This window comes from Cotesia glomerata, linkage group LG8, assembly GCF_020080835.1.
Source record: "Cotesia glomerata isolate CgM1 linkage group LG8, MPM_Cglom_v2.3, whole genome shotgun sequence".
NCBI lineage: Eukaryota > Metazoa > Arthropoda > Insecta > Hymenoptera > Braconidae > Cotesia > Cotesia glomerata.
This window is the reverse complement of record NC_058165.1, coordinates 5784644-5803552: the sequence shown is the minus strand read 5'-3', so window position 1 is coordinate 5803552 and position 18909 is coordinate 5784644. Positions and strand designations below refer to the sequence as shown.

General features: G+C 29.3%; 1 protein-coding gene and 1 long non-coding RNA gene across 5 annotated transcripts in view; one reads left to right on the top strand and one right to left on the bottom strand.

Annotated features, from left to right (window-relative positions):
* Positions 1-2555: 2555 nt before the first annotated feature.
* On the top strand, positions 2556-18515 carry LOC123271056. The gene is made up of 3 exons (XR_006510764.1): positions 2556-2639; positions 15084-15089; positions 18506-18515. It is a non-coding gene; the product is annotated as an uncharacterized LOC123271056 (long non-coding RNA).
* Positions 13435-18909, bottom strand: part of LOC123271031 (transcription factor collier) — a 118180-nt gene continuing 112705 nt past the window's right edge. The window contains exons 9-14 of one of the 4 annotated variants that reach the window (XM_044737261.1): positions 18215-18381; positions 18023-18149; positions 16101-16259; positions 15930-15995; positions 15515-15805; positions 13435-14076 (exon numbers count right to left, since the gene is read on the bottom strand). In XM_044737261.1, the coding sequence (XP_044593196.1) occupies positions 13928-14076; positions 15515-15805; positions 15930-15995; positions 16101-16259; positions 18023-18149; positions 18215-18381 (959 nt within the window). In that variant the 3' untranslated portion in view covers positions 13435-13927. Of the gene's footprint in view, positions 14077-15514; positions 15806-15929; positions 16260-18022; positions 18150-18214; positions 18382-18909 lie in introns of all 4 variants that reach the window. The other 3 variants (XM_044737264.1, XM_044737265.1, XM_044737260.1) reach the window with 3 other exon arrangements.

The following is an 18909-nucleotide window of genomic DNA, read 5'->3' as shown; positions in this document are numbered from 1 at the left end:
GATCAATGATTGATCAGTCAGTGATCAATGAGTGATTAATCCATTTTTGTACGGGTATGACTAACTGCAAGACTTTCATGTATTTTTATTTAGAGGATCATTATGATATATTTTTACATAGCAATATTATTTTCATAAAAAAAAATCAAATTACTCAAGATTTTCTTGTTGTTTACCCAGGAAAAACGGATTAGATCTGGCCATATATAAACAGATCTGGCCAGATCTTTAAATTGTCTTTATTTGACGAGATCTGGCCAGATATAATCAGATCTGACCAGATCTTTAAATTGCCCGAGTAAAAAAGATTATAAGGTAAAAGCCCCAATATATGATCATGTACCAGTATATGATCACTCCATGTATTTGTATATCTATATTCACAAATATAGGTCTACAAATACATGAAGTGATCATATACTGGTACATGATCATATATTGGGGCTTTTACCTTATATAATTATATATCCTCAAACATAATTGTACATGAAAAATGGCCCTATATAATTATATAGAATTATTTCCACAAAAAAAAAAAAAAATTAGGAAAATGGTTAACCTTGAAGGCCACCCCTGTAACTTCCCGCTACTTTCGTAATTAAGCGCTCAAAATTGCACTTATTACGATTTTGAGCTCTTCGAGCTCAAAAGTCTAATAGAAGTTTAATAAAACACTATTTTTTGAATTTTGAAACCGCAATAACTTTTGAATGAATGAACCGATTTTCACGCGTTTGGCGGCACTTGACGCAGTTTTTCAAATTCTATGATATATTTTCAAACACAAATTGATCAGACCGGAAATTTCGGTGTAATTCGAAAAAAAAACACTTTTTTTCGTCAACGATAACTCACGAACAAATAAACTCATTTTCACCGGCTTGGTGGCGATCAACGTGGTTTTTTTATGTTGAGAGCTGATTAGTTTTTGGAATTGATCGGTCAAGCCGTTTCAAAGTTATTGAAAAAAAACTACATTTGAAAAAATTTTTTTTCGCGGTATTCTTAAGATTTCTCAAAATCTATCAGTCCGAATCGGTCCAACTTTTATTCAAAATCTAAGTTTAGTCAAACCCTTTCAAATGGCACCAACCGCGATCAAATCGGTCAAGCCTTTCAAAAGTTATGAGAGGTTTACACACACACACACACACACACACACACACACACACACACACACACACACAGAAACCATCGCGGGAATAGTAAGGGAAGCTTCCTAGGACTTCAAAACGTCGAGATCTGATGAAAACTCGATTTTCGAAAAACGGGGTAAAAACAATAACTTCCCGATTTTTGAAAATTTTCAATTTTCTTAGCAGGAAGTTAAAAAAAATGGCGCGCGCTGGAACCGAACCTTGGACCTGGCGCTTAAAGTCTAATTCATTACCTGTTTATTTACGAGGCTTCCTAGAAGAGTAGAGTTTGCAATAACTACAAGTAATGCAAATCGTATCCATGATCGATGCGTGATGAACAAAATTTTTTATCAAATTCGCAAATTATTAATTATCATTATACGCTGAGAGAAAGATTTATTAACTATTACCAAATTAATTTATTCGAAGACAATTATTTAATTTATTAAATTCTAATAAATATTTTTTAACATTCAAGAAATATTTATTTAACATTCAAGAAATATTTATTTGGGAAGAAAGTATATTTATTAAAATAGTTTATAAGTATTTTTCAATAGTTAGCAAATATAGTTATATCTGGCCAGATATAATAAAATCTTTTTATGTCTGATGTATTTTTCAACCCAGATATAGTTATATCTGTTTAGATCTGATCATATATGACTAGATCTGATCATGTCTGATGTATTTTTCAACTCAGATATAGTTATATCTGTTTAGATTTGATCAGATATGACTAGATCTGATCATGTCTAATGTATTTATCAACTCAGATATAGTTATATCTGTTTAGATCTGATCAGATATGACTAGATCTAATTATGTCTCCATTCCCATATCTGATCAGATATAAATAGATCTGACCAGATATAATTAGATCTGGCCAGATATAATTATATCTGGTCAGATCTAAACCTTTTTCCCCGGGTTATAACTACGATTTTTTTATTGTCTCCACTATCGAGCCATTGCAGTGATTTTTACAACTTTCAGAAATTCATTTATTATCTTAATTAACTATTTAAAAATGACTCTTTAGTAATTCGCTTATAGGTTTCTTACACGAAAAAAAAAATTGGAAAAATTTCATTATAAATAATAATAAATTTTGGTTCAAATTTAGAACTAAAAATTACAGTTTAAAATAACATTTTTAAAATTCTAACTTAATTTTTACAGTTCCAAATGTAACATTTTCATTTTACAATGTGATTTTTATTTATTCTGTGAAAATTACAATCTGAAACTGTAATTTTTCCAGTTTTTTTATATGAAGCGTCACGTTACATCCCGGGTCAAAAAATTTAATCTGTTTTATGATTAATGAAAATTTTTAATATTTTTCATTCAATTTAATTTTATTATGTGTATCTATTTTATATAAGAATTAAATCTGTTTTTGCCCAAACTATTCCCAATTCAGACTAATTTCAGATCATTTTTAATGTTATAATAAAATTGTTTTCTATTGTTTCAAGACCAAAATCAGACTTTTTTGTCGGTTTTTTGTTGCATAATTTTTAGTCGGTTTTTGATCGCCTGTAGATCAAAAACAGACCTTTTACGAATTAGATAGTAATAATAATATTAATAATCAAAATAATACTCATAATAATATATTTATTTATTTATTTATTTAATTATTATTATTTTATTCATGTCCTCGAAGATCTTCTACAGGGCACAGCTTTTTATTCTCTGAAATTGAAATAGTGACTATTCACTATTTCGTAGTGCAATGTATACCAAACGGTATTCTTCGCACTACCAAATAGTGAATACTGCTCATTAAATGATGCGTGAAAGTATTCAACATTAATCTTGTCATCTTGTCAACATTTCAATCATGTCGATGTATTCATATTCACATTGTGTTTAATAACGATAATTAGAAAACTCTAGATTTAGATCCATAATCAAACGATGAGAACTATTTTATATACGTATGTTAATACAAATTTATTAGTTATCACTGCAACTAATATTCGCAGTTACAAAACTTTTATAACCCATGAAATGTTAAGATATGACAAATAAATATGACAGATGTAAGGTTATAATCGACGTTCAGTTCATAAAACAAGAGAGTGCATGAATATATTATAAATTAATTTATTTTTTCAAATAAATGCGACTTATAATTTTTAATGAGATACTTTTGAGTCCAAAAAATTATAAGTCACCATCTTAATCGACTTTTGACCTTCGAACATTTAGAGTGAAAATTGTAGATCAAAAACAGTATAAGATTTCATATTGAATTTGAAAATAATACATAAAGTCCATCTACAAATTAACTAGACTAAAAACCGATCAAACTTTTAAAATTTTTTAGTCTCATCAGATTAGAAACAGCATAAAATATTCATAGCTGCTCAATTATTTTACTAAAAGGTTATTTAGACTTAAAACAGATCAAAAATAATTTGAATAGTAGATCAAATACAGATGAAAATGTTTTTAAAAGTTCAAATATAGATCAATAAGTTCAAATGCAGATCATTTAGCTCAAAATCAGTTTAAATTTTTCGATCCGGGATTATACAACGTAATTTTTCCCTTTCTTTTTTCTGTGTACAAAGATTGATTTGTTTTTCTCACGTAGTTACGATATTTTTTCTTACTATTTTCAAAAGTAAACATAGGAACAATAATGGAGGGTTCCGATGCATTTAAATTGTTTTGCACAGTGTTTGACACAATTCAATCGATAAAATGTTATGTACAGTATACTTCAGAATAATTCGTGCTCTACTGGCAGTGAATAGTATTAGAAAAATAATTTCAGAATTCGCAGAAATGCAATTTGTCAAGGATGAACTTTTAAATATTATCAACCTGTAAAAGCAGTATAATTTACAAAGTAGAAAATTTTTCATCAAAAAATTTTGTGTTAAAAATTTTAATGTTAAATTTGTCATTGTGTAATAAAATAAAACGTTTTTAAAAAATATATTTATTCAATTCATTTCATATTAAGCAAATAAGGAAAAAGTTTATAAATATATCAATATATCTGATATGTACAATGCTTACAATGAATTTATTCTAATATTAAATTCATTTAAAGGAATTTCCGCAATCTTACAGACTGATATTAAATCGATAAGTAAACATTGAGTCATTTGACATTGAATAAATACGGATTTTTGTCTATAAGAAGCTTAATTTTTATTAATAAGCAGTTTATAAAAGAGCGAGCAATCGAAATATTGTTAAATATATTACAATATATACAAAATGAATTTTAAAATAATTCTTCTACTAACGGTCATTTCATTTGTTCAAACAAGTAAGTATTTAAAATTATCCATGAAATAATAAACTACCTCAGACTTTAAAGTCGTTAAATATAAAAAATAAGCTTAATAAAAAAAAAGTATTTCAGTGGATAGCATCAATTGATATCTAATTTCATGATTACATCTTTGTTATCATAATATGCTCTCTTGTTTTTCTTTTTTCATTTTAAAATGATACTTTATATATTAATATTAAGTCTTTTTATTGATAAGTTTTTGTCTCTCCAGGTCTATGTACAGGTGTTTTTTATAACACCTCTATAGGTGCATATTTTGTATGTATATACTAATTTTGTATCCTGGTAATAATAAATAAATAAAAAATAAAAAATTTATTCAATTTAAAAAAAAAAAATTTATTCAATTTAATAAGAGTAATGAAAAAAAAATTTTTTTTTAGACGCTTCGCAAAAGATAACTTGTCAATATGGAGCGACACCCCAGTGTGCCATGCCACTTCAATGCGGCGAGTTTTGTCCTAAAAATGATATTGTAATTATTTCGAAATAGTATTTTTTTTTTTTTTTTTCAAGTAGAAAAATATTTATTATGGAGGTTGGCAATGGCCTCGTCGGCTCGGGGCTCGCTTTTCGAAAGAGTGGGACCCGGGTTCGATCCCAGCACGCACCAATATTTTTCAGTGATTATAATTAAAACTATGAGCGTTACGTTACGTTGCCAGCCTCTGGAAGTAGCAGAGATAGCCGGGCGGCACACGTCTGGCTTGGACGATCACACATTTTAAGCAACAACTTGAATGGGTGACCACTCTGATCAGCGTTGGCTAGCACGAGGGATCTCTGTACACTAGGAGAGGGGCCTAATGCTCCAGTGGTCGATAAAGAAGAGTTTCTTATCAATCACTGTAGACTTAACCCTGCTCCGACTGTACTAACATGGGTTTTCTCTGTGGTTTTCCCATGTTACTGTTCCAATAGCCGAGTAGTGAAGATCAAAGCAAATGCGTCACAGAAGGCACAAGACGGTCCACAGCCGCAATGATAAGGCAGAGTTAACTAAGCAGAATGATAAGGCTTAGGGTGTAAAAGGTCGTTATTACGCCTGTACACTAGAAATCCGTATAATAATAAATAGAAAAATATTTATTTTTCTATTCTCATTAAGGAATTAATTAATTGAATTATTTTACAGCAATGTTTCACTTTAAGTTGCGTTTGTGACTGTAAGAGAGGATTTGTTGTAGATCCATCCGGATCTGGAAATTGCATTCGACGATCTCAATGTCCTATGGGATATTGAAAAAAATTGAAGTTAATTTAATCATTGAAGCTTAAAAAAAATTGTTTTCATTCAAAGAATAAATATTTATTTTGTATGCTATATTAATGACTAAAATTATTTTTATAAAATAAATTTTAATCTTTGACCTCTTCTCTAAACATGAGTTTACGATAAAAATTAATATCGCTGTTTTATATAACTATTACACAAGCTTACAAGAAGGAATCTCAGAGTGGTTTATCATAACGTTAAGTGAATTCATTAACTCTCAACCAAAATTATTTTACTCCAAGAAATTTTAATCGGGTTCTCGTAAACATAAAAAGTATTATAATTTATTAATGCTTTAACACTAATTATAATTTTATTCTTTTATTTAAATGAATTTTGTAAAATTTTTTAGATGACTCGTTTTTTGTTGTTGTTGTTCATACTAAGTTTTGTGGCGGTTTATGAAGCGAATGCGTGCAGCTGCGTACACGGAAAAAAAATCCAATGAAAAATTACTATAGTAACATCGTAATCCAGGACTAGACTTTCAGTATGGCGGGTAGAGGTACCTCGACCCTCCATAACTTTCAGTATCTCGATTTTTACGATGCTGCCGTCTACAGAATACCATTTGAATTATTGAAAATTACGATGTTATTTAGTAAATTTTTTTTTACGCAAGAGCAAGTGAATAAGGACGCATACTATATGTTTTAATAAAAGAGAGAGAGAGTCTAGTAGTTTGCGACGCCACCACCGAAAGATGACCAACTACTGTATCGAGGGTCTTATTATGTGACTGAACAAAAGCTTTAGATGTTCCCTCCGATAGCGTGAGGGGATAAACCTTGGACTTGAGGCGGAGAGGACACCGAGTTCGATTCCTGGATGATACAGAATTATTTTTTCGGTGACCTAAACTTCTTTTTAATTTGAGTGATAGAAATTTACGATGTTGCATCGTATAAATTACGATGTTTGAGTTCTGGTCCGGCACTGCAATTTCCTATACTAAAAATTACGATGTTTTCATTGCTTAAAAACGTATTTGTTCAAAAAAAATTTTTTTCACCACTTATAATGATAATTAAGGAAACATTTTTAACTTCCCGCTAAGAAAATCGAAGATTTTCAAAAATCGGGAAGTTATTGGTTTTACCCCGTTTTATAAAAATCGAGTTTTCATCAGATCTCGACGTTTGAAGGTCACAGGAAGTTTCCCTGACTATCCCCGCGAGGGTGTCACCATGTCTGTATGTGTGTGTGTGTGTGTGTGTGTGTGTGTGTGTGTGTGTGTGTGTGTGTGTGTGTGTGTGTGTGTATGTAAGTATGTAAACCTCTCATAACTTTTGAATGGCTTGACCGATTCGATCGCGGTTGGCGCCATTCGAAAGGGCTTGTCCAAACTTAGATTTTGGACCGATTCAGACCGATAGATTTGGAGAAATCTAAAAAAAATTTTTTCAAAAGTGGTTTTTATTGGAATAACTTTCGAACGGCTTCATCGATCAACTCCAAAAACTAATCAGCTCTTAACCTTGAAAAACCACGTTGATTGCCGCTGATCCGGTCAAAATCGGTTGATTCATTCGAGAGATATCGTGCAGGAAAGAAAACCCAAAAAAGTGTTTTTTCGGAATTACTCCGAAATTTCTAGTTTGATCAATTTAAACTTCAAGATTTTTTAAATAAAAAAGTTAGATAAAAAGTTGCATATGTTGTAAGGCGATAGTTACATTAGTTTAAAAGATATTTAGACATGAAAGTAGAAAAAAAATTTTTCTGAGATTATTTGTATTAACAAATGGTATAAATTAAAAAAAAAATTGAGTCAGAGCTTCGAATTTTTACTTGATTTGTTGGTTAATTAATAAAGAATAAATAAGTCTTAAATTTTTTCTTTGTACTTCCAAAAGTTAAAAAATTATAATAAAATTAACAGGCGAGACCATCTTTTTCTCGCTTTGCTCTCACGGAGTTCAACGGAACTATCTCTGTCGCTCTCCCAACAGCAGAGTAATTGCAGTTTCGATTGGTTTCACGAAGCGAATGAAATTTTTGAAAAAAACGCTTTGTGGTGAAATAGTTTATTAAATTATCTATTATCTCTAAAAACGTTTTTTCAAAATTTCCATTCGTTTCGCTAAACCGATTGAAACTGCAATCACTGGTCTCGGCTGTTAAAGATAACAGAAAATTGGAAGTTCAACAAAAAATATAAATAAATTTTTTTAACTTCCTGCTAAGAAAAATTGAAAATTTTTCAAAATTCGGGTAGTTATCGGTTTCACCCCGTTTTGCGAAAATCGAGTTTTCATCAGATTTCGACGTTTTAAGGTCACAGGAAGCTTCCCTGAACATTTTTCTAATATTTGTACGAAACAGTAATCATTGCTGTTTTATTTTCTCCGTGTCGGAGAACTCGAAAAAACATAAATTATATTTCTGAGCTCGATGAGCTCAAAAACGTCATAAATGCAATTTCAAGCGCTAAGATATGGAATTAGCGGGAAGTTGCAGGGATGGCTTTCAGGATCAACCGTTTTCCAGATTTTTTTTTTTTTATTTTTTTTGTACTCTTGAAATATGAGTAAATAAGCCATAAAAAATTGTACTAAAAATATCCATGGTTTTTGTTTTCTATGAATCCTTAAAAAACGCTCGAAATTTAGGCTTTCAGAGTAGAATATCCCCGTCAAATTTCTCTCAAATTACGGCAGTAGATATCTGTCTATTTACAGTTGAAATTGTTCGCAATTTGTAGAATAGGTAGAATTTGTTGTTAAATTGCCATCAAGGATACCCTGATAGCCACAGTTTCAGACCAATCAAGTTGGTGTCAGATAGTTGCCACCAATTTAGCGACAACTTGCGGTCAACTTCCGAATTTGTAACTGTTGGCGTCAAGTTGGCTACAAGTTTCTGAGAAAAACAAGACCAATCTACTGCCGCGATATGTCGCCAAATTTCTTGAGAAACTTGTCGTCAACTTGGTGCGAAAGAGTTTCGAAAGCAATTTTTGCTGACAACTTGGTGTCAACTTGGTGAACAACCGAGTTCATTTCCAAGACTTGCCGTCAACTTGGTGACAAGTTGCGGCAGTAAATCGACGGAAAGTTGCGACCAACTATGCTATCAGGGTAGTAATAGCTCTTATAATAAGTTTTTAACTATCGATAATCAGATTTGAGTAGATTTTATACAAGTTACCATCAAAAATGGCTATCTAGAACCCTAAACAGTCATCAGAAGGTAATTTATCGAAGTAGAATAATTTTGTCTCTTTAGTAGAGCTCATTCTTACCATACGTTTTAAAAACTCCATTATCCATCGATAATTGAGCTGCAGCGAAATATATTTATGAATTAAGACTATACTCATAGATCTAAAAATTCTCGAGTAGTTAAAAATTTTATAGTAAAAACTTAAGAACTTACGACTGTTGCAATCAACTAAGAATTATTTACTTAATAAATTATAACTGATTATTTGTATACAACGACAGATCCCAAAATAAATTTTTTAAATATAATTTAAAATTTAAATTCTTTATTTTATAATTAAACAATTGTTATTTATTATCTATACTAATAAATGGAATGCTGGTTTTTTTTGTTCGGTTATACTGCGAAAACTACTGAACCGATTGGGATAATACTTATAGCATAAGATTCAGCGTGTTTCGGAGAAAGTATTTTAGTATATGATATGTTGTCGATTACTTATCCGAAACCTATATTTCTTTGACTCAGAAATAATTAATTTTTATTGTAACTATAAATTTATTATATTCAATTGGCATTTGTTTAAAATAAATTTTTTAATTCTATTGGTTATGTGTATATATTAGGCTGATTTCTTCACTTATGAGACCTGCAATTTCTTAAACTGAAACTTTCAATGCTCATTACAAATTTTTTTTTTTTTCAAATCAATTGTTATTCATTTTTGTAAGAAAGACACGGGAATGTTATAATGATTGCACATTGAAAGTTACAATTAATATTAGCTAGAATAATTATGTGGATAAAAGGTGCATGCCAATTCGATAGAATTGAGAATCTGTGCAAGTCAAAACAATATTCTACATTAATTTCAAATCTAATAGATCTAAGAATGCAATTCTATATAGCGCCCAGCGGAGCGGGAGAGTAACTGCTAGCTTATTACATATTATATCTTAACAAGTTATTGGACAATAGGAAAGGCTAAAATAAAAAATTTTTAAATCTCCATGAAATCAACAAATGACAGTTTTATTTTTGATCGATTCCAATACAATTCACTTATTATAATTATTATATTTACTAGATTTACATTTCACTTATTGTGCAGATATTTTGTAAAAATTGATTTACTGAATCAATTTTATTTAATTATGATTATTATATACAAATTTATTGAGATAAAAAATTATACAGATTGATGAGAATAAAATCACCAGTTAAGATGATATCGAATGTATTTGTAATGCAATGAATTTTTTTTTCACAACAAATCCGCATAATTCAATGTAAAATATTACAATCATTATTTGCAATGTGATTTTCCTAAACATTCAATTATTATTATAATCATTATTAGTATTATTATTAATAGTGATATATTAGATACGGTTATTATTTTATTATCATATTTTTTTGTATAATAATTTATTTGTCGTATACTTTCTGTATTACAGAGGTTGTATGGCGTTTACTTAGGACTTGTTGAGATAAATTTAAATGCGGTTTATTTATTTTTTTTTAATTTATTTTTTTAGACCTTTATTACTTTCTTTGTAGTATATTCTAATAAATCAGCTATAATTTTGATTGAAAAGTATTATTTACAAAGTTTTATCTAATGTAGAGTGTTACATTTAAAACTTATTTTTTTTACGACATTCTGAAACATTGTTTTAAAAATCGGAAAAAAAAAATTTTCTGACAATTTTAGCTCTTGATTTAAATTTTAAATACTTTGTAAGTAAAAAGGTATTTTCAATTTTTATGCGAAATAAAAATTTATCTCAATATTTTGAAAAACAAATTTTTTTAGAATTTTTCTGTATTTCTTAAAATTTAATTTTTAATAAAAAATTTCTAATAAAAAGTCTTTTAAAATTCACTCAAGTGAACGGAAAATACATTAAGCTCCATAAAATATAAATTTGGTTGATACTACTATATTAAATTGCTCATATCTCCGAAACGATGCATTTTTTATAACAAAATTTTAAGATTGATTTTTGTAGAAAACTAAATTTTCAACACTTTTTTTCTTTACACTTCCGGTAAAATAAACTATTCTCTTAATATTTTAAAAAATATACGAAAATGTCCCAAAAATGACTTTTAAAATTAAATAAAAAAACTAACATGAATTTTTTTTTAAACAAAAAATTTTAATATAAAACAAAGTACTTAAAATTAAAAATAAGGGCTTAAATTTTACATTTTTTTGTTTTTTTTTCAATTCTTATTACAATATTTCAGTTTGTCTGCAAAAAAAAAATAAATTTTAGATGAAACACCCTAATACAGTTTTAAGTTAATTTTTCTGATAACAACCGAAAATATAAAATACAACTTAAAAATAAACCTCTTTTAGTTTTTTAGTTTTCTACTTTTTTTATACCAATTTTTTGCATACAATTATCAAAGATACTCTTTTTTACACTATAACAATATTTACAAATAATTTACAATTTACAATAAGTTAAATTTAGATAATTATCGTTAATTATTTATTTATTTATACCTAAAACTTACAACTATCCGTGTTTCCACCAATTTTTATTCAAAAAAATTATAGAAATTCATTTATTGATTATGAATAGACGATATGTTTTTTTTTTTGTCTCCTTTTCTTATCGACAGAACATTTTCTTGACAACTTCAATCGAAAAATTATAAATTAAAAAAGAAAGACCCAAAGAAAATTGATTTTTAATTCCTATATTAAATTTTTTAGAATTTTCTTTAAGTATGAAATAAAAATTATTTGAATTATGGTATACATTCGTTTTGAAGTAGTGTAAGGCGACTAGGTTTAAGGTCAACGTGCAAGTCGCAGGCAAGTTAAAATGCTATAGCTTTTTATATTACTTTATACGGCGTAAAGGATCCGAGGGCCTCCCATAAACATTCGTAAAATTATTAAATTATTTCAGCTTGTAGTTTTTCAAATTTTCTGACTTTTGAATCTTAAAAAGACAAAAGTAGGCTTGGAAAAAAATTATTTCAGCTCACGAGCTTATTTTTTTATCATAAATAGTGAATTAAAGGTAATCATTGTCAACGCATTTTTATTAAATTTGATTTTTGCTTCTAAGGTGATTTATTTAAATAATTTTTTCTTTACTTCAGTTAAAAAATTTTTATAATTAGATATTATCAATTCCACATTTATGACTTTTTATAATCTTTTTTGCCTCAAAAAAAAAAAATTTTTTTTTTTATCAATAAAGATATATTTATCTGACAAATATGTTTCTTTGCCATTAAAGTTTTGAACTAAAATTGTAAAAAAAAAATTATTTTTTTTTAATTTCTAAACCAGAATAAGAGCAAATTTTTTTGCAATAAAAGAAAATTTGATCAAATTTTATAAAATGTAGAATAAAAAATCATATTAAAATTTGGTCGGATCAAATTTTGACATAATCCAATCAAAAAACTAATAGTTTAAAGTAAATATTCAAAATTTATAGGATGTAAAACAGAATTTTAAATGAATTTTATTAAGATAAAATTTTAATAAAGTTGCACGGAAAAAAGTAAACTGTTAAATTCATTTGGATTCCGGTTAATTGTTGTAGTTTCAAACAGTATAGCGGACATCAGGGTTGCTACAAATGTAAATATTACAAAACTTAATGTAGAAAGTGTAAAAGCCACAATTTATAATTTAATATCGAAAATGTGATTCGTAACTGTCACTATAGTAAATAACGACTGTCTCATCTTAAAAAATTACAATTTCAAACATTAAAAATGGCCGTTTCAATATATAGTCTATACTATGAGGAGAAGGGGAAAGTCTCACACTCGGAAAATTTAACATTTTAAACAGTAAAAATTCTACTCGTAAAATATATATTTTACCAGTACAAGCAAATCAATAATTATAGTTTGATTTTTAGCGTTGCGTTTAAAATTTACCATTTTACTTTATAAACATTGACGTTGCTTGTCTATAAATTTAGTAACTGTAGTTTATATTTATATTTTTTATATATTATGCGATCATTTTTTAGATACGAAATGATAAATATCAAAGTCAAAATTCTTAATTATTATACTTTAACATTTTGGACTTTCACATAGCGAATATTATTGTTTGAAACAGTATTTTCTTTCATGTAAATAATAAATTGTAGCATTTAAATGATAAATATTATAAAGTAATTGTTAAAATCACGATTTTACTGTTTGAAATGGTAATTTATTCCAGTTGATCATTATTTATTGTAAATCGACTGTTATTTATTACAGTTTACTTTTTTCCGTCTGAGACAAGATTTGCAAAAAAAGTACTTTTTATAGATTTAGCTTTTAATGTTTTTATTAAATAAAAATCTCTTCAATAGATATTAACTCATGTACTTTAGATATTGATTGTTATTTTATTTATCATTTTAGATTTTAATGCAATTGATAAATGAAATCTTGTAAAATTTATTTTCGATATTAAAAATTGCAGTAAGTACATTAAGATCAGTCAAATGTATAATCGAATAGAATAAGATTTAACATTACATAAATACAATGTCAATTATTAACATGATAATTACAGGCATAAGTTTTTAATGAAATTAGTTACATAGAAATGAGATTAATGTAATCTATTTTGATATTTAAGTTCTTTATTCCTACTTATCTTACATTAAAATTTAATCAATTATGAAAAAATAAATACTAAAAGAAAGTAAATAGATGTACATAAATCAAAAACTATTTTCACCGTTTATTTAGTCAGTTTTTTCACGTAACTTTCACAATAATAGCATAAGCGACAGCTATATTGCATGTAATCATCTTTCTCTATCATTACAAAATTAGTTTATCACCACCGTTATAACTAAAATCATCACATACGTACATCATCAATTCATTAATTAATGATTGCAAACGTTGTTTGGTCTAATTTTGAATTGAGTTTCCTCATGTAAAAATTCAGTAAGCCTAATTCTTCACAGTTCTTGTAATGGAAATGACGATAACAATATACATAGAGTGCGTGGTCATGAACATACGCGAAACAATTTACTGAGCAGCTGTGGCAAGGTGGTGTTGTGTGGACCAATGTGGTGATGAAACTGAAACAGTTGTGGCTGGTTGTCTGACTACGGGGGCAAATGCACTCCCACCTCCCACATCACCAGACGAATAGAAAATTCCATATTGTTCGTGCGCTGAAATTATTAAGATTATAGTTATATAATCATTCTAAAAATACATTAAAATTTTTAAGTGATCGGATCACTGTAACTATATTATTTTTTTATTACTCATACGGAATAAGTACTACCCATATAGGAAAGAACAACGGGCCCAGGCTTGGCCCAAGCTTGTAAGCCAGGGTTGGCCCAGCCTTGGTGGAAGTCTGGAATGATAACATGGGGCCACGGTTGGTTGCCATAACTGGGCCAAGCTTGGTTGCCATGGTTGGGCCAAGCTTGGTTGCCAGGGCTGAGCCATAGTTAATTTTCAAAAATTTTTTAAATTTTATTTCTGATGTAGAGCTAACGAAAATTCAGACTGCTTAACTCTTAATTTAAACCTAACTTTCGCAAGTTATAGAAATAAAGTGAAATTCGCATCCGTCCTAACCGAGATTCGAACCCGAGCCGCGCGCTTGCCAGACCGATAACTAACCCCTACACCGTACGATCGATATGTTGAAATACATCTCATCATTCTCATAAACTAAATCTATAAGGTGACAAAGTGTGACGGTTTATTATTAATATAATTTCTGATATTTAATATTGTGTTTTAATGAAAATTAACTATTTCTTACAAATGTTTATTAGGTAAAAAAAATGCAAGAGTCAAGTTCTTGTATTACTTTAAACTTTGTAAATCGTTCGTTACATTTTCAATATTTCATTATAAATTTTAATGTTTAAAATTATCAATATTAAACATTCAACCGTAAATTATTGTACTTTAATTTTTTAAGACTATATCAATTTTGACGATATGCAATTATTTTGAATAAATAATAAATTTTCAATTTTTTAGCATTTGCTAACAAATATTCGTTAAACAAACATATTTACTGTTGAAAATTATATTACTTGATGATTATTTAACTTGGGATTTTCCATTGAATGGTCAAGACTAGGTTACCCATCCTTGGCCCAAGTCTGGCGTACCATCAAATGGCCAGAGCTAGGTGAGCCAGTCTTGGCCCAAGTCTGTCGTACCATCAAATGGCCAAAGCTAGGTGAGCTAGTCTTGAGCCAAGACTGGCGCACCATTGGACGGCCGAGGCTAGTTAATCCAGCCTTGGCCCAAGTCTGGCTCACCAAAGGAACGGCCAAGACAGAGTTGCCCACTCTTGGCCCAAATCTGGGACGCCAAGTCTGGCGTCCCAGTGTTGACGCAAGCTTGGCCCCGTCGTTCAACTCTGGGAACTCCTATATGGGGTGTTACATAATTTTTTTTCCAAAGCTGCATAGTAAAAATGACTATGCCTGTAGAAATAACTACTACCTCAAAAAATCGCAACATAAAAAATGTCCGATAAAAAATATTAAAAATTTCAATTTCTTTTTTCTGTGTACAAAATTTGGTCTCATTTTGTCCCTTAAAATCTCGAACGAAGTATTTAAAAATAAAACTTACGAGAAGTGTAGAAGGTTGGACTGATAGTGTATGGATTAACCACAGCTGAATAACTTCCACTAGTTGTATGACTGTGTGGTGTACTCGGAGTACTTCCACAAAAGCTACTACCACCAGGAGCTTCACCACCTCCACCGCTGTTGCTTATCATTCCTCTTGGACTTGCCCTACTACTTTGTCGATATGTGTCAATACTACCACCTACGCTGCCGCTACTGCTACTACTGCTGCTGCTACTACTACTTCCTCCTCTTTCAACACCACTAGCCCCCGTGCTTCCAGTATTTCCGTCTAAAAATAGAAACCTGCCCGGTCAGAGATGAATTCACATGAGTATCCCATGGCACTTTATCCGATAATTTTTTATAAACACTTAGAACAAAACAAAAGCAAAAAAAAAGTGTCATCAACATACCATCGGTCCATTTTGCTGTACTGCTACTACCATTTTCTTGCTGTTGTACAGTGACTGCCAATTGACCTGTATAAGAATTAAAAGATGTATTGGCAGAGCTCGATGTCGGCGGTACAGGTACATGGTTTGACCCTGGACTTCTCGGTGCCCCACCACTGATTCCTGAATTACCTGTTGTTGTTGTTCTCGGCATGTTGTACAGAGCTTCCGCCAAATCAGCAGCTCTTTTAAGGATTATTTCTTTTGGCAATTTTTCGGGATCTCCCGGGTGTCTTGGAATTAACTTTTGCAGTCTATCGAACCCGTATGCTATGGTTGGCTCATTTAACGCTAGATGTTCATCAACAATATTATTTTATTAAGATCATCGGGAAAATATATTCATTTGCGAACTGAGAGGACAGTTTGTTTAAATCAAATGAGACTCGTTTATCGTAAATATATTTCTTATTTAAATACCACCAACTAATACTTATTTAAGACAAAGATATGGTTTATTAAGTGTATTTATTTTAATAAAATAGTCATTTGTTTATAGTTAACAAATCTATATTAATAAGAGAATAAGAAAAATTTTGTCTCCAGGATGGTCATATGATAAAATCGGTTTTTTTTTTTTAGTGAAATTTAGTGTCATTGCAAAGGTCTTGACTTGAATTTGTGGCTTTTCAAGGTTTCATATCAGTCTCACCGATAGTCAATTTATGATGATAAGTATTTAGGTTGCATTCGAAAATGCTCTATCTCTAGATACATAATTAAGAAGTGACCTTGTATCTTGTGGACTATTGACATTTTAAAAGATATAAGCTCACCCCGAAATTACACTCATCGAGACCTTTCATTTGAGTACCCACATCAATTTTTCATATATTTTATATATTTATATATTTCACAAATACCATATATATAAAATATATAAAAAATGCCATGTGGGTACTCAAATAAAAGGTCTCAATGAGTGTAATATCGAGGTGAGCTTATATCTTAAAAAATTTCAAGAATTATGAAATGACCTTGCATCTTGTGAACTATTGACATTTTTAAAAATATAAGCTCACCTCGATATTACACTCATCGAAATCTTTCATTTGAGTACCCACATCAATATTTCATAAATTTTATATATTTTTATATATATGTAGGTATAAGGTAAAAGCCCCAATATATGATCATGTACCAGTATATGATCACTCCATGTATTTGTATATCTATGTTCACAAATATAGGTATACAAATAAATGGAGTGATCATATACTGGTACATGATCATATATTGGGACTTTTACCTTATATGAAAAATATATCAAAAATGCATGTGGGTACTCAAATGAAAGCTCTTGATGAGTGTAACATCGGGATGAGCTTATATCTTTGAAAACGTCAATAGTTAAGAAAGAACAGTGCAATTTAACAAAAGTCATTATTTAATAAAGCAAAATGTTCTTTATTTATGTTCTTTATAGTTTAAAAGTCACAGCAGTCACATAGTAACTGCAATGTTTCTAGTCTTTCTTTAATACTTTAAAATGATATATTTCAGTCAAATCAGATTTGTTAACTATAAACAAATGTGATATTTTAATGTCAGTAAAGAAATCATGCTTTGTAATATAGTAAATAATATCTGAGATATTTTGAGGGTTTTGAAAACAATGAGGATTAGTTTATTCATATAATTTTTATTAGGGTAATTTCTAATAAACTAAAATCATTAGGTAAGAGTTGGATTTTTATAGTTTTTCTTTCATTATTAAATTAATCTAAAATTGATGCATGTATATAAAATTAATCAATTATAACATGCGACGATAAAGGTATTAAAATTACGATAACTCAACTAGCGACAGTAGCGACTCAAACGTCTTATGATTTATTTAAAACGAGATTTGTTAACAAATCTTATTTGAATGAAATAAAAAGGTGAATTAAATCAAATAAATCAAAACAAAATAGTATTTCGTTAAGAGTAATCCATATTTAAATAAAACAAATTTGTTAATATTAAATACATATTTTTAAGTTATTTAAAATAAATCTACGAATTTAAATCAAACAAACTGTTCTCTCAGTGTGCCCATTAAATCTACTTACAAACATAATTGAATCGCCCAGGCGAACCTTTACAAAATTGTTTACTTTTATACGACAACGTCACTTCGACTACACCAGGAGTTTGCCGTGGTGGCGTTTGAACTTTTATAGCATGGTCCGTTATTAGCTGTAGTGAACAAAAATACGATTTATCAAAACTGATAAAGAAAATTTTGATTTCTTTTTATTCACCTCACTCCAAACTAGCATAGATCCAAAGACCACTTGTAAGCCGTCGAAGAAATGTTCTCCGATTATGATTACCGTTGATCCACCTGAAGTCCAACCTTCACTTGGAGATATTGCTTTTATACAGGGAGTTTGCAATGGTAGTGCTGGGTATAAACCTGGTATATAACATACAATATCATAAATCATTAATTAATGTAATATTTATAGTCAGAGTTTTGATTTTTTATAAATTTATTTTCTGGCTCAAATTTGCAACAAAATTGTCCAGCAAAAAATTTTTAAGTCGACAAGAAAATCATTTTCATCCTTATCAATGTGATTTTTATAATATGTAAACTGACTCAATGGCAATTACGCACAATATCTTGGATAGCTTAACTTTTAGAGCTTTTAACGTATAATCTAAAGAATCTGAGTTCGATTCCCAATCAAGGTACCCTGACAACGTTGTCTAAATTATATTTTTTTTAGTTACCGAAAATATTCCCACTTAAATGATCACATAATTTCCTTCACCCCCCCCCCTTTTTCTTTTTAAATCTTAAAAAATTTTTTGAAAATAACATCGAGAAAAATTGATTTTTAGACGAAAGCAGAGCACAGCTTCCGCGCGTTCGCGTTTGAGGCATGCAATAAAATAATCGATTCAAGAAAGTCTGTGCTGTAACGAATTATAAACCAGTTTTGTAAAGAAA